This window comes from Lepus europaeus, chromosome 6 (assembly GCF_033115175.1).
Source record: "Lepus europaeus isolate LE1 chromosome 6, mLepTim1.pri, whole genome shotgun sequence".
Classification (NCBI taxonomy): Eukaryota; Metazoa; Chordata; class Mammalia; order Lagomorpha; family Leporidae; genus Lepus; species Lepus europaeus.
The window spans coordinates 106,177,701-106,205,310 of NC_084832.1; the positions used below are offsets into that span (position 1 = coordinate 106,177,701).

The 27,610-nt window shown below is 43.6% G+C and overlaps 1 protein-coding gene across 1 annotated transcript in view; it reads right to left on the reverse strand.

Moving 5' to 3' along the window:
* Nucleotides 1-4,515: 4,515 nt before the first annotated feature.
* Nucleotides 4,516-27,610, reverse strand: part of GRIN2B (glutamate ionotropic receptor NMDA type subunit 2B) — a 663,213-nt gene continuing 640,118 nt past the window's right edge. The window contains exons 10-13 of the mRNA XM_062195504.1: nucleotides 13,808-13,968; nucleotides 11,918-12,105; nucleotides 8,738-8,976; nucleotides 4,516-6,372 (exon numbers count right to left, since the gene is read on the reverse strand). Of these exons, the coding sequence (XP_062051488.1) occupies nucleotides 4,516-6,372; nucleotides 8,738-8,976; nucleotides 11,918-12,105; nucleotides 13,808-13,968 (2,445 nt within the window). The remainder of the gene's footprint in view (nucleotides 6,373-8,737; nucleotides 8,977-11,917; nucleotides 12,106-13,807; nucleotides 13,969-27,610) is intronic.

The following is a 27,610-nucleotide window of genomic DNA, read 5'->3' on the forward strand; positions in this document are numbered from 1 at the left end:
TACCTGCTTCTCCTCCAGAAAGAGTTACTTAGACAGGGAGAAGAGTCTCTGACACCCCAGTGAAGAAAGCAATGCCTCTATCCAACTGTTTATCAGCCTCCTGAGCACATCTCCTATATGGCTTTGGGCTCAGACAGCACATACAATATGGTCAATCAAGAGCACTGCAGTGACATCATTTATGTGTACATCTGAATCATTCCTAACACATCAAGACAGACATGCACAGGGTGTCAAGCACTGACAAGAGTTTTTTTGTTGCTTTGTTCTGCTTAGGGAGAGGGTGATGGAAATAAAGTGAATCCTGGAATTGCTTTTCCAAAGGCAGTCAAAACAATCTAGTTATTCTGTCCCTGAAACGTGAACCAACTAAAAAGCAAAAACAAACCCCAGTTCTTAAATGAGATGTGCAGGTGACCAGCACTCTGCAGACAGTTCTCCCTTGGGCAACTCTGGATGACCATGGAAGACTGGGCGGGTGATATTCACCTAACTGTATAGACGACTCCTATTTTATCACATTACACATGCGTTTTGGCACTACTGACACCACCAACATTTAATGGGATCATTTGGGATTTTCCCCCAATCACTACATGGCTGTGGCCAGTACAGGGGAGCACACAGTAAGGTTTCCCAAGTTCTGGCTGAGGGTACACAGTGATAAATTTTGAAATAACAAGGTCCACTGTACATGCATCACTCTGAAGGGTGTGCACAATCTTGATTCAGGCAAATTCAAGGGTCAGATTATTGAGGTCAGTGGAAATGCTGACACTTCAGCATTGCCACCAAAAGGAGTCATGTAGGACCACACTGGGCGCCCCACTTCTACAACACAAGGGGATGATAGAGGGTATGGGAGAGGAAGCATGGATTCTGAAGAAAATTGGAATCTTGGATGCTCCTGAGGATATCTGCAGATTCTCACAGTTTTGGATAGGTTGGGCTTTGATCCACACCCATCTGTGATACAGACAGGGCTTACTGCTGAATTCTTCCTCACGCATTTTCCTGGCTTGTTATTCTATAATTAAGTAGCATCTAGAATTTGACAGTGCTCAGCCCATCCTTTCTTTTGGCTGTCTTGAACAGCCTGTGAATATCCTACTTGGCCTCAATTCAAGCATCTAGTTCAAGAAAAGTGACAAATTGGGGCCAAATAAGAGGTTTAGAAAAATGACCCATCTGACAGTTTCTGATAATGGGGGGATAGGGGAACAAATAACATAATATGATAGGGAAATGGATTTGCAAATTTCATCCTGTGGTAAAGAGAAAGGCTGCAACCCTTTACAAAACCAACGGTTCGGTGAAAGAAATTCTATTTGTCTGGTTAACCCAAGGTCAGGTTTCGAACACCTGGCACAAGGCAAATAGCACCTTCCTGATGGCAGTAATGAGGACAAGGCAAATAGAAAGCCTCCATTGGCACCATCCCTCATATACCCCACCTTCCTACCTCTAAAGTGAGCTTCAGCGACCTTTCTAACAGAGCCATCTAGCCACTGAATTTTGAGCACGTGGACTCTGGTCATCTTTTCTAGAACAGTATGCAAATTAGTGAGACCCATACCCAGTGCTACTTCTCATGATAACGTCACATGCTTCAGAAAGCCCAGTTACAGGACACTTCTGGGTGTGCTTGCAGTACTGATTTCTAAGGGCAGTGAGGGGGTAGGCTGGGGCAAGGGGCAGGGATGAGGAAGAAGGTCAGAACGACCCAGATGGTTGTCAAACATCAGAGACTGCCAGGTGAGTTCTCAGGAGTGAGTGTCCTGAAATCTCTCAGCCACACCAAGAAAGGGAGGCTAATTTGACCTCGATTCTGTTTCAGCCCTTTAAAAATCTTGACTACTGTGGCTACTGACAGGAAAATGATGGCGTCACCAGCTCCTTTTTTATGGAATGCTGGAAAGCCATGGTCTACCTTGCAGCTCTGAGTTAGACCTGAGGTTTGCTTAAGAGCCACATCAGAGCCTGCGCGAAGTCCAGGCCGAAGCACAGGAGCACTTCCCATACAGGCTGACAAGAAGATCGGCTTGGGAGGGGCTCTTCCACCACCGTGGCTTCTCTTCTCATTCACATCTTCTAGACACCCTGAAGCAAACACCATATAAAACACTTCCCCCAGTGGAAAATGAAAACCCAGTAACAAAACACTTGTCTTCCCCTTCACACCCCACTCCCTCCAGCCCAACACCCTGAATACTGACAAGAGAACACTTTATCTATACAAAATTAATTAGAAAACAAAATATTTACATATGAAATAAACACCATCTTCATTTCTGTCACTGTGGAGCCTGACAGAGCCCCCATGGTTCTAGACTGCTGTTCGCTAGGTTAGTTGGTTTGGTTGTTTTGCTTGAGAGGGGTGAGGGAAGAGGGAGGAGGGAATGAGCCCCTGGCCCTGGACAGAGCCTGGGAGAAGCAGTGCTGATCGGCCATTCGCCTCCTTCCTCCTGGGGTGGCCCCACACCTTCTGTCCTCTCAAGTCTTTTTCTCTCCTTGAACCTAAGTAAAGCACTCCGTGTTCCTCCCGCCAAATCTGAGAGGTTCAGCCCCTTGCCCCCACGTTCGTTTTAGAAAGAAAACAAAACTTTACAAGGCCTTCAGGTGGCTTGGAAATGAAAGAGACTGAGGTACAAATCCAGGAAAAGGGTGGGGATGAGGAAGGACCAGGAGGCAGGGCAAACAGGAAGGCAAAGACCAGCCCTGTGGGGTGTGACTGGAGGAGACATGGCAGCTTCCATCAGAGGAGGATGAGCACCTTTCTAGGTTGTGTGTCCTGTGTGCAACGTGGCGATCCTGCAGTCCAGCTTCCACAGTGACTCAGGGCTCTTTGGATGCCACCCCGAATAAGGGTAGGATGGCCAGACCCCTAGAACACCCTTACCCCAAGTTTCAGGACCGGCAGTGACAGATAATCATTTCCCTTCTTGATTTTCCAACTTTCAGCAAAGGGGGCATCGTGTCTGCCAGTACCCTCAATCCCTGGAGTTTTACACATTTTTTTCTTTTTATTCTTGAATGGTACAATCTGGAATGGAAAGGAGGTATTGTAGGAGGGGGAAGGGCTTCTACCAACAGTGTTCACACGGGGCTCAAGTCACACTCCCAGGAAGCTGGGTCCAATGGGAAAGTTGTTCCCCTCCTAGCCTCCCCCACTCATGACCCTCATCCCCCTGCATCCTGAGCTGTCTGCATGGAGGTGGGCTTTCTCTCTCAGCTGTCTGTTCCATTAGGGTTCCAATCAGTTCTGGGGGAACAAGACTGCTCTTCTAGCTCCAGGTTAAGTAAGAAGGGATCAAAGCATTGAAAACATCCCCCTCTCTCACTTACCCTACCATGGACGACTCCCCTCTTCTTCCAAGCCTTTAAGCTCCGCCCCATGCCTTGGCCAGTTGAGGGTCTAAAAGCCCAAAAGAGCCTTATGGAATCTTTTGCTCTCAAGAATCATGGCTGCACCTAGCTCCCTTTAGCTTTCCAGAAAGTTCTTGGTCCAGACTGGCTGAAATTGTTGGCAATCACTGAGGAATTGCCATAGGATTGTCTCACTACCTTTTTTGTCTAGACCACAGAGCTGTCTTTGTCAAGAACCTACCTTCTCCTCATTCAAGAAAGGCGAAGGGGGGAGAGAGAGACAATATTCAGGGATCTTATGACCATCTCTGCTTGCACATAAGCCAAACCAAGCATGTTGCTGAGGGATATAGAAAGAAACAGCGTAATGCGTCAGGCTGCCTTCTCTGCACGTAGAGGCACCTGATTGCAACCACGTGCAGATGTCCATGGACACAGGCACACACCTGTTTTGCTTCCAACACACTGAGAGCACTATGATAGCATGCTCTTCAATTTGTTCAGGAATCTACTCCTCCACCAAGGGCCTTTGACTTTAACTTACCACTAATCAGTCTCATGGAGTGGAAGAAAATGTTGTTTTGGCTTATATACAAACGCACATGTCCCACCTTCCCCCTTGGCACGTGATCTCTAGGCAGATATGATCTATGCAACCAGAATTTAGCAAAAGCCTCTGTTCACTCCCTAGCAGTTTGCTAAATGGCCTTCATTCGATGCGTTTGCTTCCTCACCTAAGTGCAAAGATTCATTTGGGAAAGGCTACTCCAGAGTTCAAATGCCTCCTCTCCTTTCTCCTAGCTTCACTCAAAGTGGATGATGGCAAAGAGTTCTTCTATGCTAGGAGGAAGCTCCGGCGCAGTCCTTCCTCTCTCCTGCTTACCCTCCTACTTCATCCTCTCCTGGGAACAGGAACGGCTGACAGGTGGGGAAGGTGGGGGAGAACTGCGAATGGGAAGAGAGATGGTGCTGGTCACCAGGGTTGCCCTCAGTAGGAACCAGAACTCCAGGATCCCATGAGTGAATTAAAACAACAATAAAGGAGCAAATGGGAACCAAGTTGACCCCCACCTCCCTCCGTGAGGTGCGCCCCAATCGACCCACACCCCTCCCCCTCCCATACCCACCTTCACCTCTCTCTTCCCCCACTCAGACATCAGACTCAATACTAGAAAGTTTCTCATAAACGTGCCCATTGCTGGAGCCATTGAAAGCCCTGGGGTTTTTGTTGTTAGGCACACAGGGGTTGGACTGGTTCCCTATACAGATGTCCTTCTGGAAACGGCCTGGCACAGCCCCATGGAGGGCCGAGACCACCGGCTTGTTGGTAACAAGGGCCCGGAAGTCTGGCCTGGCTTTCGGCGCCCCCGCCACCGTGGGCTGCCTGAAGAAGTAGGATTTGCTGCCATGGAGCAAACACTGGTCGTCCCCAAAAGTGGGGATGAAAGGGTTTTGCGTGACCCGGTCAGGGTAGAGAGACTTGCTGAGCATGTAGCCGCCTCCGGGGTTGTTGTGGTGGTGGTGTCCGGCGGCGGGCACTGAGGACTTGTTGTTGGCAAAGGTGCTCTCGGCAGCTGGCATCTCGAACATGTGGGCGTAGGGGCTCCCATCCAGGAATCGGCCCTTGTCTTTCAGGCTCACGCTGCGCGGGGCCAGGGCGGCTTCCTCCTTCTGCAGGTCCACGAAGGTGTCGTAGGAGTGCTGCCGGCGCAGTTTGTTCCGGTTCTTCTTCTGGGCCTTGGAATTAGTCGGGCTCTGAGGGTACTTGGTGGCGGAGGCATTGGATGGCACCGCCACAGGGGCAGCCGGCTGGTCCAGCTCCTGCAGGGAGTTGTCCTCGCTGATGTCGTACAGGTTGCCTGCTTTCTTGCAAGCCTCACACCGGATGCACGCCTGCCTGCCCGAGTTCTGACCTGCCACGGTCGTGGAGTAGTTGTGCAGCTTCGAGGGGCAGCTGCGGCAGAAGTTGCCACCGGACCGGTCCTCCCAGTCTACATTGGTCAGGTTCTTCTCCCAGGGGGCTGGCACCCCGCCGACCCCACCGTGTTTCTCCCCGGTCCCGTGCTTGAGGTGCGCCCTGTTCGTACAGGGCCCTCCTCCGCTGACAGAGTCACGTTTGAAGTCATCGCTCCGCTCCTTGTAGACATCGGTCAGGTCCACATGCTCCCAGTGAGGCGAGTTCTCCTTTGTTCGGAACTGGTCCAGGTAGAAGTCTCGTAGCCCTTCCTTGTCCCTGAAGTAGCGCTTGTGGTCAGGGGAGCGGGGTGGTCGGCGGCGGTAGGCCAGCTCGATCTCATCGAACTCCCGCCGGGACTTAGCCGAGGCTGGTCGCTTCTTCAGGCTATCCTTATATTGCTGCTTACGCCTCTTGGCCGCGTTGCCCTCAATGTTTCCATAGGTGACCGTGTGGGTGGAGATGTCCGAGACGTCAGAGCGGATCAAATCGTCGTGGCCGCTGTAGCGGTCGCTCTTGAAGGAGAACTTGCCGTAGAGGTCGCTGAGCTGGCTGTGTTTGGAGGAGGGCAGGCCGATGTCCAGGGGCTTCTTGCTGATGGACCTCGGCTGGGTGGTGAAGGGCGGGTTGTCACAGTCGTAGAGCCCGTCGATGGAGCTGGCACTGCCGATGCTGTGTGGTCGGTGATGGTGGTGGTAGTGATCTTGGTACACGTTGCTGTCTTTCAGCTGCAGGTTGCCAAACGTTCTCTCCACCTCACTGATGTAGTCGCTAAAGAGGTTCTCCTCGCAGGGCGGGTTGTTGTAGGACTTGCAGTCAGAGTGTGTGAAGCTGCGCCGGTGCTCAGAGATGTCATAGACGGATGACTCACGGCGGATGAAGTCCAGGGCGCTCTGTGGGGAGCCGTTCACACCAGACAGGTTCGCCATGTTCTTGGCTGTGCGGAGCAGGCGCAGGATGTTGGAGTGTGTGTTGTTCATGGTAGCGGTGGGGGAATTCATCACAGACTGGCGTTCCTCGATGGCCACCCCATGGATGCAGCTGTAGATTCCCTGGAGCAAGATAAGTTGGAACAGGTCAGGTCTCCACGTGAGCATCAAGAGCCCTCCCCCACCCTTGAATGCCTAACTGGGCAAGGACAGGTCAGGAGAAGAATGAAGCAGAGATCGGCAAATACATTCAGAGAATGATGTGTCCAGAAGCTTTGCCTGACGCAGCTCCTTGAATATAGCAAGTTTTATATCGTGAGCTGATGGCAGTGATGTGGCCCTCAGAGACAGCGGCAAGGCCATACCTAGAGACTCCAGCAGACAGACTGGAGTGACAAGATATGGCATTTTTGCCTCAACTTCCCCATGAACATACCTTGATTTTACTTTCTATTCGCTAACTTCTGCGTCTTAAAAATTAGGCCAAGGTAACAAACCATAGCAAAAACTGTTATCAGCCTCCTGGAAATGAAGAGCAATAGTCTATAGATGTGGATGCTGTTCTGCCCTGGCTGTGGCCACTCTTGGCTGGCAGGAACACACAGGGGAGCTCAGTAGCTTACAATTGCCATTTATTTTCAGCTCTGACACATTTTGAGCAGCTTGTAGAATTGTGGTCACCAAATGACAGCTTTGGATCAAATCTCTTCTTGAGCCAAACATGAACTAAATTCAGAGAGAGGGTGAGAAAGCTCTGTAGGCAAGGAAGGATTTCTCTCCTGTTGTGTCCTACACCCTAGGATAGAATTAGGACAAATCCCAAGTGCTAAATAGGAATAAGTCCATTGTTGAATTCCCTCATTTATTCTCTTTAGCTCTTGTTTTCTATCTTACACTTTCCCTCTCACATGACACTATCATACATAATTAATGTCTTAACAAATTAGTATTGATCAAGAACTCCCTGTGCACAGCTCCTCAAATAGGGCTTAAAGAATCCAGGAGAGGGGATGGATTGGGTTCCTGGAGGGCCCTCTGCATTCACTTCTAAAGTCAAGCCAACCTACTGCTCACTTCTTGCTTTGAAAGGTGGATATATTTGAGACTTTTCTCCCTGGTAAGTCAAGGAATTTGAAGACGTTGAATTGTGTCTTTACAATCAGGGTGATTAATTTGCAAAGAGAAGTTGTCCCTATGGATGAGGATGGTAGGGGTTAGGGGACAGGTGGGGTTAGGAGGAGAATGGAAGCACATGGGAAAGAAGAAACGTTTAGATAAATGAGCCTGCTGTCTCAGAAGGCATCAGCTAGAAATAAGATTTGCAAGTAAGGTTACTTTTTTCCCAGTTTCCTTTTTAACCATTTTTGACTGTGGCTAGGAGAAAATACCAGGTGTTTTTATTCTATAGAGGCGTGGATTATGTCAAAGGGCTAGGAATGAGATTTCTATTATAGTTCATCAGCTCCAGCTGATTCTGTCATCATGCTGTCTGCAATCAGGGGCAAATGTACCACAGTAGAACAACATGGTTCAGGGACTAAAACTGCCACAAGTTCCATTTTCCTATTCTGATGTTACTGAATGACCTGAATTAACTCACATCCGGAGAGAAAATGGAGAAATTGTTCTCTGAGTAAAACATTACAGGAAAGTGATCAAAGGATTGAAACAACCTAATGAGAAACTCATTTTCTTTTGTAACACCACTTAAGTCCAAGTTGGTCAAATCTTTAACATGGACTTCAACTCTAAAAGGACATTCAAGGTCATTTACCCACAAATGACTCTTAAAACTTTATGAGCAAAATCAAAAGTTGCCTATTTAAAAAAAAAAACTCCCTGTGACTTTCTGTTCACATATAAAACTATGTTCCTAATGCCTCACTTTGGACTAGAAATGAAAAAAGCAGTCTAAATAGAGAATGACCTAGGAGTTATATTCTTGCTCCAATTGAGGAAGTTTCTGGAATACAAAGTTCTTATGACTCAGGACTGATTTATGAAGGTTATATTAAACTTTTTAACTGCCCCTGACATGTGTTTAAAATTTAGAGTGGAACACCAAAACTACTACTAATCTAACTTTGTCTATTGGAGTAAAAGAAATATGTTACATTTCACTCAATAGAATTGTGATTCTTTTAAAGGATTGAATGATTAATGCAGTCTATAAATAATCAACTAATGGTGATGAAAGGCATTTGGTAAAAATCCAAGTTTTCCATTTTGATAGATCTGTTAGTTCTTATTGAGAATCAAGTGTCCAAACCCCACACAAAACTATTGGTATCGTCAAAGAAATATTTCAAGTGGCTTAAAGGAAGGTGATACTTTATCACAAAACCTCCAGGGGAAAATGTACATGATGTGGTTTCCTGCTTTAGCCACATACAGCTGGAGTTAGTGCTCTCTTGGGTCTTTCTGCTTTGCACAGGGCTAGGTTAAGCTGTCCTTAGCAACCTGCAGGCATCTAAATCAAAGCACTTACTCTGCTGATGGAGAAGACCATGCCAGGCTTGCCAGAGCAGACACCCATAAAGCAATGCCGGAACTGCCAATAGAAAAGGTGTTCGCAGATGAAGGTGATAAGGCTGAGAGCCATGGCTGCCCCCAACATGTAGAAAACACCCGCCATGTTGTCAATGTCCAGCTGGCTGCTCATGACTTCATTCTTTTCATTGTGGCAAATGCCAGTGAGCCAGAGAGCTTCCAGTTCCTCCATCTCCCCTGGAGACAGGACAGAGAAACAAAACAGATAAAGACAGAAAAGACAATACAGAAAAGGAAAAGAGGAGAGTGTTAGGGGAGATAGAGGGGAAACAAGCACAACAAGGAGACACAAAGAAAATGAATAAAGTTAACAGTGGTTATATTAATACTACTTAAATCCATCAGTATATTCAACAAATAGTCAATAAAAACTTAATGTGAGTCATACAAAGATATGAGACATTGCTTCTGCCCTCTGCTCTATCCAGTATAAATTGTTATATATATGATCAATATGGCAAGGTATTGACTCTCAGTTAATCTGAATCTTTTGTTACCTGTATAGCCATTTTGTGGATAGACTGGCTAGTAGATTTTCATGGGGGTTAGGATTTGAAGGTGGGGAATGATGGATGAGTGAATTTCAACCTGTATCATACACAAACTCCAGGTAGCAGGGTACACATGATCAATGCAAGAGAAGTGGGGAAACACAATGTGATCTAGGGAAAGGCATGAAGAACAACAGTTCAAACAGAATGATAATGGTCCAAAAAAAGCGCTAAATAGACATGGGAGAGTTTTAAACAGGTGAATTTTAAAATTGTGCAAAGCAGATTGGACAGAGAGGAAAAACAGATAGGCAGAGAGGTTGATTGTTACCCAGGGCTCTCAGATATACTGATCTCTCAGTGTAGAGAAAATACACATGGCAGAGAGGAGTAAGTTTGGGTAAAAGAAGGCAGCAGATTCAGATGGGCCTCCTTTGAATTTTGTATAACTACATCCTGGTTAGGTCAATGCATGATGGGTTTCAAAGAGACCCTATGCACTTGACTGGATATTAAATATCAGAAAGGTAGAAACCTTAGCCAAAAGGAAAATGAAAGAGGCTGTGTGCTATAGAATGCATCTAATCCTGGACAAAAAATATTAGAAAAATCTCTGGAAGAAAATTGCCAGAAGTCGTAGTCTAGTGTATTTGAAAATTTGAAGTTTGTTTTTATAATCCAATTAATGCTCCAGTTCCTCATAGAAACAGGTTCCATTACTGCCTATAAGTAGTATACACTTAAATTACAGACACTGTTATATCAAAATAACTTAATATTTCTGAGATAACCTCCCTTGACCAGTGTTAAACCACTTTTTACTCATTTCTTTGATCAAACTATGATTTTTCCTAACTAGTGGATCGGTCAACTTCATCCTGCAGTCAAAAAAAAAAAAAAAAAACCTATTTGTGGTCTCCTGTCTCTAATCTCACCCCTAACAGCAAATATTATGCAGATATAATTTAGAGACCACTGGGTTGATGGGCTATGGAGCCAAGCCGAATCAAACAGCTCATCTATAACTGAATTAGTCTCAGTGAGGCCATCGGGCAGAGTGGATACTTTGGACTATAAAGTGGAGAGGGATGCAGAAGACGGAAAGATAATGAAATAGGAGAGGTTTTCTCAAAGCAAATTGCAGTTCAACCTGCTGCCAGAATGAACCTGGGGAGTCCCTTATGGTTTCTGTCTCTGAGGACTCTAGCTCTGCTTCCTCCTTCCTCCAGTTCAAAAAGCAAGATGGCATACAGCAGGGGATGAATAGATGCCTACAAGGAAATTTCCCTGCTCTTTGGGTACAGACAGAGCAGAGACCTGCTAAAGCTGCTTCTACTTTGTTTTGGCCACATATGAGATGACTGTTTGGAATATGTAATACCAGCCTCCCCATCTTGATTCCCCAAGGTTAACCATACTCTTCAATCCTAAAACATACCTCCTGTCCAACTAACTTCATCTTCTCCCCCATCTTTCACCCTATTACAGTTGTGTCACCCCACAATTCATATGGTAAAACCCTAACCCCCAGTACTTCCAGATTTGGCTGTATTTGAATAGATTACCATGTATGTAATGAGTTAAGCTAAGGACATACTGGAGTAAGGTGAGCTCCCCAGGCAATGTAATTGGTAATATTAAGAAAAAGAGAAACTTAGATACAGATACATATGAAAGTCCTTCAAAAAGTTCATAGAAAAATCTATCATGAACAAAAACTATGCATCCATTTCAAACTTTTTGCAACAAAATAAACTTTTTGAAATCCTTATAAAGAGGTAAACACACACACACACATAGGCAAAATGCCATGCAAACAGGAAGGCAGAAATCAGGGTGATGCTTCCACAAGCTAAGCAATGCCAAACACCAGAAGTGGGTGGGGGAGAAATGGAAAAAAAAAACAACAACCAGATTCTCTCTCATGGCCCCAGAAGGACCACCCTAGTAACACTGGATTTCAGGCTTCCAGCCTCCAGAATTGTGAGATGATAAACTTTTGTTACTCAATTCACTCAGTTTGTGATACTTTGTTGTAGTAGCCCTAAGAAACTAAAATACATTTCTTAAGGATTTGAAAATGATTTAGTTCCTGACCCCTAAGTCATAAGTTAGTGATACAAAGAGGATGGAAACTTAATCCAATGGTCTTTAGTGATGGAGCCTTAGCAATGTAATTAACATTAGACTGGGTCTAAATTAGAATGATGCCTCCGTGATTGAAACATGGTGTTTTCAAAGGAGGAAGAGAGGAGTCACAGACTGAAACAGATGGATAGATACACATGCTCCCTGCCTCTTGCTATTGTGATGTCCTGAGATACCCTGGGATGCTGCCAGCATGAAGGCCATCACTACAGGTGAGCTAATGCAGTCCATCCAATCTTGGACTGTGTACCTTCAGAACCATAAGCCAAAAGAAACCTCTTTAATACAATTAACTTAGCTTGCCTCAGGTATTTCCCTATAGCAATGAGACGCTGACTACTATAGTACCTTAACATCTCAGACTGTGAAGTGTTTCTTTGCAACACTTGAATTAGCCAAATGGAAATGGAAGAAAGATTAATGTTCTGGACTGGCCATCAGCAGAGGCCAAAGGAGCACTTTCCCTTTCCTTAACTCACCGTCTCCAAAGAGCTGCAGGATAGCAAGGTCCACTTGGCGCTTCCACCCAGAATCTTTCTGTATGGCAATGCCATACCCTGTGGAAGCAAAGACCTTCCCACTTCCGATTGTCACCAGCTTGCAGCCTTCATCTCTGCCTGCCATGTAGTTCAGCACTGCTGCATCATAGATGAAGGCATCCAGTTTCCTATGCAAAACAGAAGCAAACAAAACCATCTATGGGACCATGAATGTGAATCAATAGGATTCCAGCAAACTACGTGGAGAATTTGTTCAGAGTAAGGCTAAAGTTGGAACTCTGCCAGAATCCAAAGCCCACACCCCAGGCTGTTCTTTATGTGATTTCAGGTTGAAAGGAGGAGTTCTTTCCCTCCCACTGGGACTGTAAGTTGGGCTTGAAGCCAACTAATAAGCTGTGTCTGAAAAGGAGAAGGAGTAAAAGGGAATCAATAAAAATAATAACAGAAATAATGAAAAGTAAGCACTGCAATGATAACAAATAGCATGGACAAGATTTATATAACATTTTTCATTTCTCAGTCCATTACAGTTCAGAGTGGGGATAAGTGTAGGTGTGTGTGTTCCAATAGATGTGCACTGCTATTTTTACGGTCAGAACGGCTCCAATATTTGCTTGTGCTGCACAGGGTAGAGGTGAGTAGTTGGGGTGGTGGCAGCACAGGCTTGTGTAAGAGCCAATGTGAGTGATATCTAGAACTCGGGTCTCAAATTTCTACACATCTAAGAACCTCATTTTATGTATTGTGTTTGGCAACGAAGGACTACATAGGAAGGAGACTACGACTCAGGGTAAAAGCAATAAGGTTAATACTTAAAACCAGTATTTAAATACAGCCACAGTGCAGGAAGCAATTCAGATTAAACCATTCAGGTCATAGAGAGGTTTGTAATGAGGAAAAGCATGTACCATCTTCTTCACTTTTGCAATCGATGTAGCTTTGTCCCTTTTTGAAAAGAAACCAGCCCTTTCTGGCATGATATTATACAGAGCATTTTATAAAAGGTGTGTTACAGAAAGATGGCACATCGTCAAACCAAAATTCTCAAATGACTGATAACTTTAGTCAAACTACCTAAAGTAGCCCTACTCCAAACTCAAATCTCATCTTCTAAACTCTGTTTTTGACCTTATTTTTGGTGATAAGATAGTTGCTGAAAATACTTTGAGATCCTATGTATCCATCGGGCTCTTCTATAGGGGCATGCCGAGGAAGTCCAAATGCCACCAATCATCAAACACAAGAAATCGGCTCCATGACCCCTTGACCCCCAGATCCCAACATCTATAATGCTCAATTGTCTACTACTGTTTTCTGCAGTTCTGTCTCCTGGAGGCAAAAAGAACAGTTTGGCTGGGACTATGCAGGCCCACACCTTCCTAGTTCATGAACTCCTTTCCTCCCTAGAGCACACAGCTGGATCACTAAGAATGCAAACAGAACCTAGGCGTGGAGATCAGCCAATACACTCCTACATTTTGTTATCTAAGAACATTTATGCTTTCATTCTTTTATCTCCTTTCTTTTCCATCAAGACATGGGAAGCATCATTTTCACTTCTTAGATAACCTGTCTTTATCTGATGTGTACCACATGAGCCTTATCCTGGGTTCTTTACATCTCTTTCATTCTTGTTTCATGGTTACGTTAATCCAAGGTGAAAATCTTGCAAAAAATTATATAGAAGTAAATACTAGTACAAGAATCTTTATCCATTGATTTGAGTTCTGTCCAACTGTGGTCTGTAGAGAGTGAATGTTGTCTTCTTTGACTACACATTGTATGGCACCAAGCATGGTACCTTGGCACATCAGATTCAATATACACTTAATAAATATCAAAAACTCTGAGCTCAGAAGCAGTTCTTACCCCGTTTTCAGGGAGAGCAAGGCATCATCCACACCCCTCTGGTTGAACTTTCCCATGTAGGCATGCATTTCTGCATAGTTATTGCGAATATTCCTCTCTGTGCTGCCATTGGGCACTGTCCCAAAGCGGAAAGGGGGTGAGAAGTCATTAGGTCTCTGGAACTGCAGAGAGAGAAAGAAGGAAAGCCATGCTTCTGAAAATGTGAATATACATTAAATTAGCATTAGTGGATTTATAATAGAAGAGACCCAACCATAGTTCATCTATATAGTTATATACACACATGCACACACATACATATATACAATTCACTAGCCCTCACAGAGAATGACATTTTCTGAGGGTGAACTCCTACTCAAAGACCTACTGTTCAGAGATTGCTATTTGTATACTCCTAAATCTAATCTACATACCTCATATGTTCCTTTTAAGTATATGATATACCAGTGATGATGAGCCAAAATGGACTGTGCCATTGGTCTAACTGTGGTGACCTAGTCACTTTTATTTCTCAAAAGCATTTTAAATATGCATCCTAGACTCTTAATTTAGGGGCCAAAATACATTGGCATTGCACTATCTTTTTGCTATTTTAAATTATTTGTTTGAAAGGCAGAGAGACAGGGAAAGAAAGATAAAGGTCTCCCATTCACTGGTTCACTCTCCAAATGACCAAAACAGCTGGGGCTGGGACAGGTCAAAGCTGGGAACTCAAAGCTGAGAGGACTCAAGTACTTGAACCATCCATCACCTGTTGCTTCTCAGTACACATTAGCAGGAAACTGGAATCAGAAGGCAGAGCTATGACTTGAACCCAGATACTCTGAAATGGGATGTAAGTGTTTCAAGTGACATCTTGATCATGAAGCCACATGTCTATCCCTGTTATTGCACTGCTACAACCACAGTACCTTAGTGAGGTGAGTTGCATTCTTGATAATTTATTATCAAATGTTTTGCTAACAAATTTTCTGTTGACCTTCCTTGAGCATTTCAAGCTCACATTTAACCTACATGAGTTGCAGGATAAACTCTAAAATCAAATACAATTTTAATTATATTCCTTTCCTTGCTTAAGAACTGAGAGTTATCTACAGTTCCTACCATAAAAAAGTGAAATCCCTTGAATTTCATCCTTAGGACACCAGCTTTATTTCTGGTTATTACCCTGCAATGAATAAGCCTTTGTGTTGCTTCTTGAACTCCTAATTGTTCTTTTGTATCTTCATGGTCTCAAATAGTCCATCTTCTCAGCACAAACTCATCTTTCTGTATGGGCCAATTCATGTCCTTCATTTCAAAATAAAACTCATACCAATTTCTTGAAGATACCTTCTGTGAATTCTTTCTATTGAGTCTACTCAAAAGTAACCCATCAGTACTTGGTATTCTTCGTTTAGATCACTTTAATTCACACTACAAATTCAATTACTCTCTAAATGCACTGCCTAAGTTATGAAAGCCAGTTTCTGATGTAGTCATTGAAGAGATGAAGCTCCAAATTCAGAGACATGGACTGACGAGCAGCTCTGCCATTAATACTGTGTGACCTTGGGCAAGTAACATACGCTGTGTGCATCATTTTCTTCTAAAAAGGAGCCAAGAGTGCCTTGTTTTCATCTTGTTATGAAGATTAAATGATAGAATATATGAGAAGTTCTTGACACAGCACTGGCATACAATAACTGCTCAGTAAGTGTTCTATTATACAATTTTAAATTCATGTCTGTGTTCTGAATTTCCTAGTCAACCTCAGGCTAAGTTTCTCATTATATGCGATAACAATGATCATATAGAAACATGACCAGAGTAGCTCTAGTGAGACATGGCATAGGAAAGAAATGTTTAAAGTTCTCTGGATTTCAATACTATATTGAGATAGAAAACCTGACATACTATATCTGGGGAACTAGAATTGCCTGGGTTTCAAAGTCATTCTTTTCCTACAGTATGGGGGTTTCAGGGACCACAAAATGTTGCACCAGCAGGAACCACACATGCCATCTTAGTCACTCAGGGTCAGTCACAGCTTAAAGAGTCATGTGATGTGTCAAAAGACTACTCCCTGATGACAGTTTGGAGCTGTGGTGAGACAAAGCCAGCCCCCAAAAGACAATTATCATATGTTTCCTCTGATTTGTGGTAACTAATATATATGGCACAAAAAAGTAATGGATAGGGTGAGATTGACATCTTGATATTTGATTATTGTTTATAGCCCTTGTCTATACTTCTGAGGAACAGAACAACTTGAACTTTTTATTTAGTGGAGGAGTAAGCTTGTGATTATAAAGTGAATTGAAAATATGTCATTGCAAAAATTAAAAGGAGGGAAGAATCATTATGTTCTTTAAAACTGAATATATGGGGGACAGTGCTGTGGCATAGTGGGTAAAGCTGCCACCTGCAGTATTGGAATCTCATATGGGTGCGGGTTCGAGTCTTGACTGCTCTACTTCCCATCCAGCTCTCTGCTGTGGCCTGAGAAAGCAGTGGAAGATGGCCCAAGTCCTTTGACCCCTGCACCCATTTGGGTGAACCAGCAAATGGAAGACCGTTCTGTCTGCCTTTCAAATAAATAAATGATTATATATAGTTAACAGATTTCATGTATTTCATATAAATAAATAAAAACACTTAAAAAGAGTTTTGCCTGATTATCTTTAAAGCGGATGAGCCATGAAGGGGTCACTCATCCAAACCATTTGTTTAGCAAATCATGAACTGAGGCACAAGCATGGCAAGTAATTTGTTCGAGATCACCTAGTGGCAGAGATAGCTAACACTGCCAAGTCTCAATTGGCCTGAGGAGGAATTACTTCTCCTTTTCCCCAGCAGACAGCAACCTAAAGCAGACAGGCACCAGAATGTATGAATATCATTATCAAATAAAACACTTCAGATGTTTGAAGAAAGTATCTTCCAAATCAAAACTACATACTATGGGTGCAGCAATACAGCCAAATCAAGTCCCAGCAATCCTCATTTTGCTAGGCAAAGTAATTTAACCAGGAATTTTTCACTTTGTAGACAATGGCAGTTGACACTCATGATAACTAAGGTACTCTAGGGCTCAAAGTATTTTCTGAAACATCAAAAAGGTGTAGAGTTATACTTGAATATTTTTGAAAACTGGTAGTCCATGCTAGGCATATGCAATAGTTTGATTACCAAATGGAACCCAAAGCCCAGAAGTCTCACTTCCTGATGAAGTAACACTACAGAAAGTCCCTATTCTGTTCCAGGTAATTTTACAGTTATCTTTACATTTCTACATGCTGTTTTATAATTGTATCCCTACAAGATAAAACCCAAAGAAATAATAAAAGATCTACAACAGCCAAGATAATTTTGAAAAATAAAATTGAAGGATTTATACTGTGTGACTTTGATTTATAATAATACTACAATAATTATGAGTGTGTGGTATTAGCATAAATAGAAAAGGATATCACTGGAACAGAACAGAGTGTCCATTTAACAGACCCACTCATATGGTGATTCAGTGGAAAGAAAAATCTTCAAACAGTATTGGAACAATTAGCAAAACAGAGCTTTATTCTTTCATTATGTGAAAAAAAGAAATTGATTCTACACCTCACAAGATATAGAGTAATTAATTAAAAGTAGGTCATATGCCTGGATGTAAATCCTACAATTATAATAAAACCTCTAGGGAAAACTTAAAGACAAAGATTTCTTAGATGTAATCCCAAAATCATGATGCACCAAATAAATTGGATTTCATCCAAATTAAAACTTTCTCTTTGAAAGATGCAGGTAAGGCTATGAAAAGACAAGTTACCAAGTAGAAGAAAATATTTGAATTAAATCTATAAAAAATAAAAGAATTAGATGATAATAGGGGAAGACTGACTTAAAGTGTCTTCCACATGAAAATAATCAACACCACCCACCAGTCAGTAATGTGTAGAAGGCCTAGTCCCATGAAAAGTATTGGTTTTAGAGGCAGACAATTGGATTTGAACTCCAGGTCCCTGGCCAATGTGTGAGGACAAGGTACTCAAACTTAATAATGCCCTGTGCTTGGGGGGAGTATTATTTTAATGAGCAAGAGAATAGGTAGGGAAACACCACAGTATTTGACAAGGGTTGATTCTCAGCATTGTTACTGATACTGTGGGCATGCAGTTCCAATATCCAAAACTGTCCTATGTAAGGCAATGTTCTTTCACACTGAAAATCCTTATTTTCTGATTTGTTCCTTAAAGTAGGCCAGTCTGGGAGTCAACAGGGAGAGATCATTGCCCCAGAATTAGCCAAAGCAGAAGTGAGCTTGTATTCTCTTTAATAAAACACAGGTTTTTAAAAACTGTAACTGGTCCTTGAACTCCACTAAAATTCATATCCATGGAGAACTGTATGTTTAGGGAAGCCCATGGAGAAGAAGGAAAAAGTAATCTTCCAAATACCTTAGTGCTTCCAATAAATGCCTTTGTAATACACCCAGCTGTAATGCACACTGTGGCATTTATTTAACCTGTGTGGCAATCAATGCTCTCTGGGGTTTTCTGCGAAGGAGTAAAATTTAGAAACTATCAAGAACCAGAACGTCTTAAAATCCATAGAAAAAAGAGGACCCTGAAAACAATTTTTTTGCAAAAAAAAAAAATAAATAAAAAAAATAAAAACTGAATATACCATGGAAACAAGCAACTGAATTAAAAACTCAGTCTGGCTTTAAAGTTGGGAATTCTATACAGTACTTCTTATTCATCACCTTTGGCCATCATAAATTTTTCTTGAACATGAAATCTTTTTCTAGGAGCCCCCCAGATTGGGATTATCAAACACAGATTTTGGTAGTGAAAAAAAAAAAAAAAAAGGGAGGGAATCTTTGGGATTAGCCCAATTTCATGATTGAAGAAACTGAAGCTCTGAAGAGGCCAATCAAGTTGTTCAAGGCCACATGGTGTACTAGGAGACTTGGCCCTGAGGTACTAAGCAAAAATGGTTGCTAGCTCAAGTGCCAGTAGAATATTCCTGCTCCTCCTTACCGGGGAGTGAAGCCATCCACTGTAAGTGGGGCCATTTGTTGAGGGGATCCTTCCTCCCACCCTTTCTCCTGGATTCAACACATGATTTCCAACAATTACTGTAAGCATGCACTTACACAAGGGCAAAACAATGTCAGAATGCTAAGAGAACTGTCATCTCACTTGATCCTCCTGGATGGCACCAGGGAATCAGAATACAGCCCTCTGAGTGGCTTAGCCTCTGTCTTAAGGACCTCCAAGTAAATTAGACTTGGCAGTCATGCAAGGAGACAGGTGCCCAATGGCCGAGAGCAAAGGCAGCACCTGACTACCACCCCCTCCTGCCCCAAGACAGAAACAGACTCCAGGGCCCTGGGGCTGCTTTGGCTGCACCTTCCCACTAGAAAGCCTCTTGATGCGACCTGCTGCCAAGAGGAAAGGAGGGAGAAACAAGCCAGGGAAGCAGGGATCTGGCCCATTTTGTTTTAGTATGATTAAATAAATCTATAAATTGATTTTCTGATGTATAATGCATGATTAATTCATCACTTACAGCCACTCTTACTCAATGTCTATGTACATGCTGGAAATGACTCACTCACATTATCTGCCTTAACTATAAGAATTAAAAGACATCAATTCAATTGGCAAATATTAACTAAGTATCTACTAGAAAAAAGGACTGTGAAGTAGGAAGTAAGGGTGCAAAGATGAAAAAATCAGAATCAGTTTTCAAGGAGTTAACATTCCACATACTCATAAATGTAAGCATTTGTTCAGTTTTCACCCATTTGCTTGCTCATTTTTCTTTCATATTTGTATACATTCAGCAAGCATTTATTGATCCCTATTGTACAAAGAAGATTCTGAATTCTGGGATGCAGCAGTACAGAAGAATATGATCTTGCCTTCAAGGACTTTACACCATCAAGAAGGGAGGCAGATAATAAGTCTGCTTATTTTGAAAAATGTGATAAAGTCCACTACAAATCCTCTGCTACTCCTCGCATAAAGAGGTGAGGTCCATGGCCCCTCCCCTTGATTCTGGAGAGGCACATGCCACTCACTTTACCAGTAGAATGTGGCAGAAGTAACATCCTGGAACTTTTGAGGATAGGGCATAAGAAATTTTGCAGTATCCACTTTGGTCTCTTGAATTCTTGTTCCAAGAGTTTGGTCCATCAAGTAAGAAGTCCAACAACACTGAAGACACAATGCTGACAATACCACCTACAGGTGCTCCTATCTACAGTCCCAGCTGAGTCCTGCCTTCCAGCCACTGCAACCATCAACTAAATATCAAGCGACCTCAGTTGATGCACATGAAATAGAAGAATCTGCCAGCCAAGCCCTATCCATATACTTGACAGACTAAATATTGAAATATAATGAAATGGTTCTTGCTTCAAGCCACTAAGGATTGGGATAGTCTGCTGTATGGTAGTAGGTAACTGGAACACAGATTATTTCAAATAGTGAAAAATGAAGTGCTATGAAGAAACTGAAACAGTGTAACTGAATAAAGGACTGGCAGAGGAACAAGCTTAGACTGGCCATCTTGAAAAGGCCTCTTAGTGAAGATGGTATCTGAACAGGGACCTGAATGGTAAGAAGGAACCAGGTCCTCAGACATCAGGGGAAAAGTGTATCAGGCCCAGGAAACAGCATATGCAAAGGCCCTGGCATGGGCAAGCTTGGTGATTCCAGGGGGCATGACCAATGTCGTGGGTGCTACGGAGCAACTGTGCCCACCTGGCACTGTAGACATAGGGCCAAGAATGCTGTCTCAGGTGGCATCACAGGTACTGCAGCACTGGGCCATGATGTAAAGGAAGAGGAACAAGAGGGGTTGTAGATAGAGATAGCAGTATGTTCAAAGACACAGGATGTTGAGAAAGCCCAGGCATGAGTAGGGACTACCAACATTTTACCATGGCCAGAGCCTAGAAGACAGAGATATAGGGACTGGAGCTTGACCTGGTTGAAGAGAAAGGCAAACCCTAGAACACAAAGAGAACTGAATTTTGTGAAGAGGAGTGTAGAGCTTATCCTCTGGCCAGGAGTCTCTGCAGCCAAACTGCTTGAGTTCAAATCCTAGTTCTGCCACTTAATAGCTTTATGATCTTGGGCAACTCACTGAATTCCCCTTTGTCCCAGTTTCCACATTTGTTCAATGGGCTAATCACAGTACTTGCGTCATAATGTTTGAGGGTTCATTCAGTTAATCTGGACAAAGCATGAACACAGACCCCAGCACATAAGGACACTACTCTATTCTTATTAACATCATTGCCATAGTCATTGTCAACGGAAGCAATTGAGGAATCTGTCAGAATGAGAAGACTAGGATTTTGTATTATAAGGTGGCTTCAGGTGCCAGCAGGTAGGGCATATTGGAAGGAATAAGATGGAGGGATGGGCACAGAGGAGGAGCCAATCTCCGCTAAGGGTCTGGGCACCAGAAAGGGATAAGTAGGAATATAAGAGAATGAGAGACCGTCCCTACTTTCCAACACTGAGAAGAGGCCGTGTGCACAGTTAGTCAACAAACAAGCCCAAGGGGCGTTTTACAGTTGCCACAGAAATTCCAAAGCAGAGGTGCCAGCGCTGTTGCATAGCAGGTTAAGGCACTACCTGCAATGCTGACATCCCACATAGGCACTGGTTCCTGTCCCAGCTGCTCCACTTCTGATCCAGCTCTTTGTTCATGTAGCTGGGAAATCAGCATAAGATGGTTCAAGTGCATGGGCCCCTGTACCCACGTGGAAGACCAAATGCTGGCTTCTGGCTTTGGCCTTGCCCAGCACTGGCTGTTGTGGCCATTTAGGGGGTGAACCAGCAGATGAATAATCTTTCTCTGTGTAACTCTGCCTTTCAAGTAAATAAATATTTTTTTAAAAAGCTACCACCAGAAGCCAAATTTGTGAAAAACAAATTATTATTGAAGAAAACATGTAGTATTGGTGAATTAAAAATTCCAAAGCAGAATGTGGCAATCAATGAGAGAGGGCGAGCACTTTCATTGGCTTATTCACTCTGCAATTGCCCACAACAACTGGGAATGGGCCAGGAGCCAAGAAGTCAATCCGTGTCTCCCACATGGGCAATAGAGACCCAAGCACTTTGGCCATCACTTGTTGCTCCCAGGATGCACATTAGCAGACAGCTGGTCTTGGAAGTGGAGTTGGGACTCCAACCCCAGGACTCTCATATGGAATGTGGACATCCCAAGTGGTGTCTTAACCATTGCATCAAACATGCCTGCCTGCAGGAAGGCTTCTTGAAGAAGGCTAAGTTGAAGTTAACAAGGAGGATGCATTGGATTTGGAGGAAGGGGTAGAGAGGTAACATCAGTTCATAACAGGGAAACCCCCTGCCTTAAGATTCCTCCTCCAAGCAGGTTAGTCTCTAGGGTAAGAGTAAAGATGCATATTATAGAGACGTTTTTGAGGCCATGATGTCTGGAGAAGAGCAAGTTCTGAAAAACCAAGCCCCAAATCTCCCCTGTACTGATGGTGTCTAGGCTGTGGTTCTAATCACAGAAAAGGCCATCTCCTGCTCTACTGCCACCAGGTCCTCAGGAGGTTAATTGGAATCAGCCCTAGAGAAGGACAGCACACAAATGAAAGAACCCTACTGAAACAGAGGGTAAGGCATGGCCTTCTCAGGAGTTGGCTCCCCTGAAGACTGGCTCCTCACAGCCAATCTGAGTCCAGTCGGCAGATGCAGCTTAGGACAGACCAGGGCTGTGACCTTGCAGTGATGGACACTGGACATCCTGTTGGCACGGATCATCTGCATGAGACATAGAATCTGCAGGCTTTTGTTTTCAAAGCTTGACAATCCTATGCATGAATATTCATTCCATTACTTCTGATTTTACATTTGAATCGCAAAGAGAAACCATGAGCAAATGCCACTCAAGCGCCCAAGAGAAATGGTGGAAAGCTGAGGACACATGGGGGACCTTCGGCCTGCACTTCCAAATTCTGATGGATCACCCTTCTGTCCCCAGCGTTCTCCTGTTCTGATTGTCATGATTTGGTATCTTAATAGAGCTTTTATATCATCTTTATTATTGTTAGAATTTGATGCAAAATTCTACAAATTTTAACTCTATACAGAATCTCATAGCCACCGCCACAATCAAGAGAGAAAACTGTACTGCCCTCCACCCTCAGATTCCCTGGTGCTATTTGCATCGTCACATCCTCTCATTGCCTTTAATCTCTAGCCATCACCAAGATGTCCTTTATTCCCAAGGTTTTGCCTTTTCCAGAATGTCTGTAAATGTACTTATATAGAACAGAAGCTTTTGAGACTGGCTTTTTTCACTCATTATTTATTTCCTTTTTATTATTATAAGGCCTTTGATAGTCATTCATGCCATTACACATATCTGTCGGTCATTCTTCCTTGCTGAGCAGCAGTCTATAGTGTAATATGCCAGGTTATTCACCCATTTATCCATTGCAAGACATGTGTGTTACTTTTTGGTAATTATGAATGGAACAGCTGTAAACATTCAAGTTCAGGTTTCTGTAGAACACACATTTTTATTTCTCTAAGCTATACTTAGGAGTGGGAGTGACAGGTCATGTGCCCCTTGCCACAGTGTCTTTTTACATCTCTTTTGTGACCAACCCAGTTTTCTTAGGAATTAAAGTAAATACAATTATTATTATCTTCATTAGCCTGGGGAGTGTTGCACCAAACTACTGGCTGCTACTAAATCTTTCCATTGTGTTACCTACAATCCAGCTGGGATGAAATGAGTGTATGGTGACTTCAGACTCTGAGCAGTGTTTAAAGAGGGTAGGAAGTGGTCTTCCTTCTCTCCTACCATGGTTCCTTGCTGGGCCCAAAGCAGGAAGATCAGATGCTAACACTAGGAGGTTTATGAAGGCATTACATAGTTCACCATTCCACAGCCCATAACTGCTTATGGACGAAAATGAGGTAATCTGTACTTATATTGAAAGGGCAAAGGTTATGACTTCAAGGATCTAAGTTCAAATCTAAGCTCTACCACTGATTAATCCTGTGACTTATTAATAAAAAAAATATACCTGAGCTTTAAACTCAGTTTTAACAATGTTCCAAGAGGAGAAACAGGGTTTACCTACCATCATAACTCCTCCAATTCAAGACATGGGGGCCAGAAAAGCCCCCCAGTGCCTTACCCCTGGATCACCCTGGCTGTAGATATCATGATGGATTAGAAAGTCAGTCTTCACCTTCATGAAAGTTACAACCTGCAATGATGATTTCTACATTTCATTACAGACTATTCATCGGAGAGAATATTGTTCAATTTCTTTCAAAGGAGATGACTGAGTTATGATAGCAATAGCATTACAGAATGTAGTTAGAAGATACACGTATATAATAAAAGTGCCAACATTAACTCAGTTCTCTTTCTGGGACCAAGAAGCCTGATGTCACACTGCTAGTGCCAGAAAGTGAGTGAACATATCAGAAGCATCACTCACTTAGTTCTGTACTCTTTTCCCTTATTATTATTATTATTTTTTTTTTTTGACAGGCAGAGTGGACAGTGAGAGAGAAAGAGAGACAGAGAGAAAGGTCTTCCTTTGCCGTTGGTTCACCCTCCAATGGCTGCTGCGCTGCGGCCAGCGCACCACACTGATCTGAAGCCAGGAGCCAGGTGCTTCTCCTGGTCTCCCATACGGGTGCAGGGCCCAAGCACTTGAGCCATCCTCCACTGTACTCTCGGGCCATAGCAGAGAGCTGGCCTTCTTTTCCCTTATTATTAATATAAGTACTAGAATTATGACAGTGCCAGAAACATGAGTTTACACATGAAGGAAACTTCCCTTGGATGTGAAAAGGTTGACAAGTTTACCCTTTCCCTGGCCATGCCATCATTCCAGAACATGTCTTTAGCACTGTGAAGGAGGTATCACTGCCTCTCTGAGCTCAATGTGGAGCTGAAATTCCACAGTAGACCCTAAAGGCGAGGGGGCAATGGAGGGACACGGACCTCCCTCTTCTCTTGTCATCACCCTTTTCCATCACCACAAGAGCTTGCAGAAAATAAAATATGGGTCCCTTGTATTTGTGAACACAGTGGTCAGTATTCTATGTAAACATGGTCTTAACACAGTAGTCATTACTTTTGTATTTTACAAAATTTGTATATATGGGCTGTAATAAACCTTTCCTGAACTATCAAATCAGATAGTGGCCTTGGTCTCATGTTATACAGCTAAGGGTAGGTTCCTGAGCTCAGAGAGCCAGGCAAGGGGGCTGATTCCTGTATTAAACATATCAGTTGTGGGGCTGGCGCTATAGCATAGTAGTTTAATTTAATTGTGGTGCCAGCATCCCATATGGGTGCAGGTTCTAGTCCTGGCTGCTCCACTTCCAGTCCAGCTCTCTGCTATGGCCTGGGAAAGCAGTAGAAGATGGCCCAAGTCCTTGGGCCCCTGAATCCACATGAGAGACCAGTAAGATGTGCCTGGCTCCTGGCTTTGGATCAGCACAGCTCTGGCCGTTGTGGCCATTTGGGGAGTGAACCAATGAAAGGAAGACCTTTCTGTCTATCCCTCTCACTGTCTGTGACTCTAACTCTCAAATAAAGTAAATAAAATCTTTTTAAAAATATCAATTGCTAATTTTACCATACCATCACCTGTCTCCTAAAGTGTTAGCTATTTGGCAAAGTCTTTTGTCTGGCTGTAAATTGTCATCATCAATGCACATTTAATGGGCATAAACCAAGGGTAAGTCACTGAGCTCTGAAATGACATGAGGCCACAGATACTATGATCCCTTCATTACAGTTTAGTTGAAAATAATAATCACCCTACTAACATAACACCAGCAAAAGCTGGTTTTCTATAGTACTTTGTGCTTCACAGTTTACATAAAGTCACTTACTAATCTCATCAACTCAAAGACGACATTCTGTCCACTCAATGGACAGAGAAACTGCTGCACAGATAAGTAATTTGAAAAAAGACACAGAGGTAGGATTACCTAGCTCTGTGCAAGAGGTAGGTAGAGCAAGTATTCAAACCCTGGCTTCTCATATTTAAACATGATTTTTTAATCTTTTTTTTTTTTATTAGGCAGAGTTAGTGAGAGAGAGAGAGGGAGGTCTTCCTTCTGTAGGTTCACCCCCCAAATGGCCGCTATGGCCAGCGTGCTGCGCCAATCCGAAGCCAGGAGCCAGGTGTTTCTTCCTGGTCTCCCATGCGGGTGCACGGGCCCAAGCACTTGGGTCATCCTCCACTGCTTTCCCGGGCCACAGCAGAGAGCTGGACTGGATGAGGAGCAACTAGGACTAGAACCCGGAGCCCATATGGGTGCCAGTGCTGCAGGCGGAGGATTAACCAAGTGAGCCACAGCACCAGCCTCATGGCTTCTCATATTTAACCACAAAGTACAGCACATAGCCAGAAGCTCAGAAAAGATGTAGGATCCAGAGGCATGCATTTGACATAGCAGTTAGGATGTTGCTTGGGTTATCTGAGTGCCTGACCTGAATCCTGCATCGTCTGCTTCCCATCCAGCTTTCTACAATGGAGCATTCTGGTGATAGCTCAAGAACTTGGGACCCTCCCATCCACGTGGGAGACCTAGGTTGGGTACCAGGTTTCTTCTTTCAGACTGACCCAGCCCCAGCCGTTGAGGGTATTTCAGGAGTGAGGCAGCAGATGGAAGGTGTGTGTGTGTGCCTTTCAAATAAGTAAAATAAAGAATCCAAATGGAGGTGAGAAGAGTAGGGACTAAGGAAGTATAGAGAGGGTAGAGCTCATCACAAGGGGAGAAAGTTGAGGATGCAACATAGGTCAGAAAGACCTTAGCCTGGCTACAATTACAGCACTGGGAAGGACAATGATGGCCGGCAGGATGGCAATGGCAAACAGCACCTGTACTGAAGCTGGAGGCAACGTGCAGACAAGGGACACCAAGAGACTCCCTGAAAACAGAAGTCAAGTGGCAGAGCACACTGAATGGCCAGGTGAGCAGGACACAACAGGGACCCCATGGCACTGGGTGGGGAGATTACTGCTCAGCTAGAACAGTGTAGCTTGAAGAGAACAGAGCTTGCAGGAAACTCAGAACCTGGACTCTCTTCAGGGGTGGGGAAGGAAACAACAGGGCCAATCACTGAAAAGGAAATCAAAGTGGAAATCTTGATGGAACCGAGAAGCGGTTGCAGAACCCACCTCATCCCCCCAAACTCCTGACCCATTCCCTGTAGCCAGGCCTGCTTCCTTGAAGTTCCTAGAACACACCAAGACAGCCCTGTCCAGTATGCTCTCCCCTCTGCACAGACAGGCCAAAATGACCACATGAACTGCTCCCTGGTAACTGCGGGTCAGACCTGATTGGATTTCACTGAAGTCTTCCTTGATTACCTACTGTAAAATTGCAACTTCCCTCCAACCCTCACTATTCTACACTTCTCTGCTTGGCTTTTTTTTTTTTTCTATAGCAGTTAACACCTTCTAATATTGCACATAATTGCCTTCTTAATTTACATGCTGTTTGCTTCTTGTGTAGGATGTAATGTAATGGGTGAGGATGCTTCATACAGCAATGAAGCTGTTACTTTGGAGTCCTCTGTCCCATATCTGAAAGCCTGGGTTTGAGTCCTGGCTCTGCTGCTCCCAGTTTTAGCTTCCTACCAATGCAGACCCTAGGAGGAAACACGTGATGGCTCAAGTACTTGAGTCCCTGCCACTCTTGTGAGATCTGGATTGAGTTCCAGGCTCCTGGCTTTGGCCTGGCTATTGTGTGCCTTTTTTTTTTTTTTTTTTTTTTTTTTTTGACA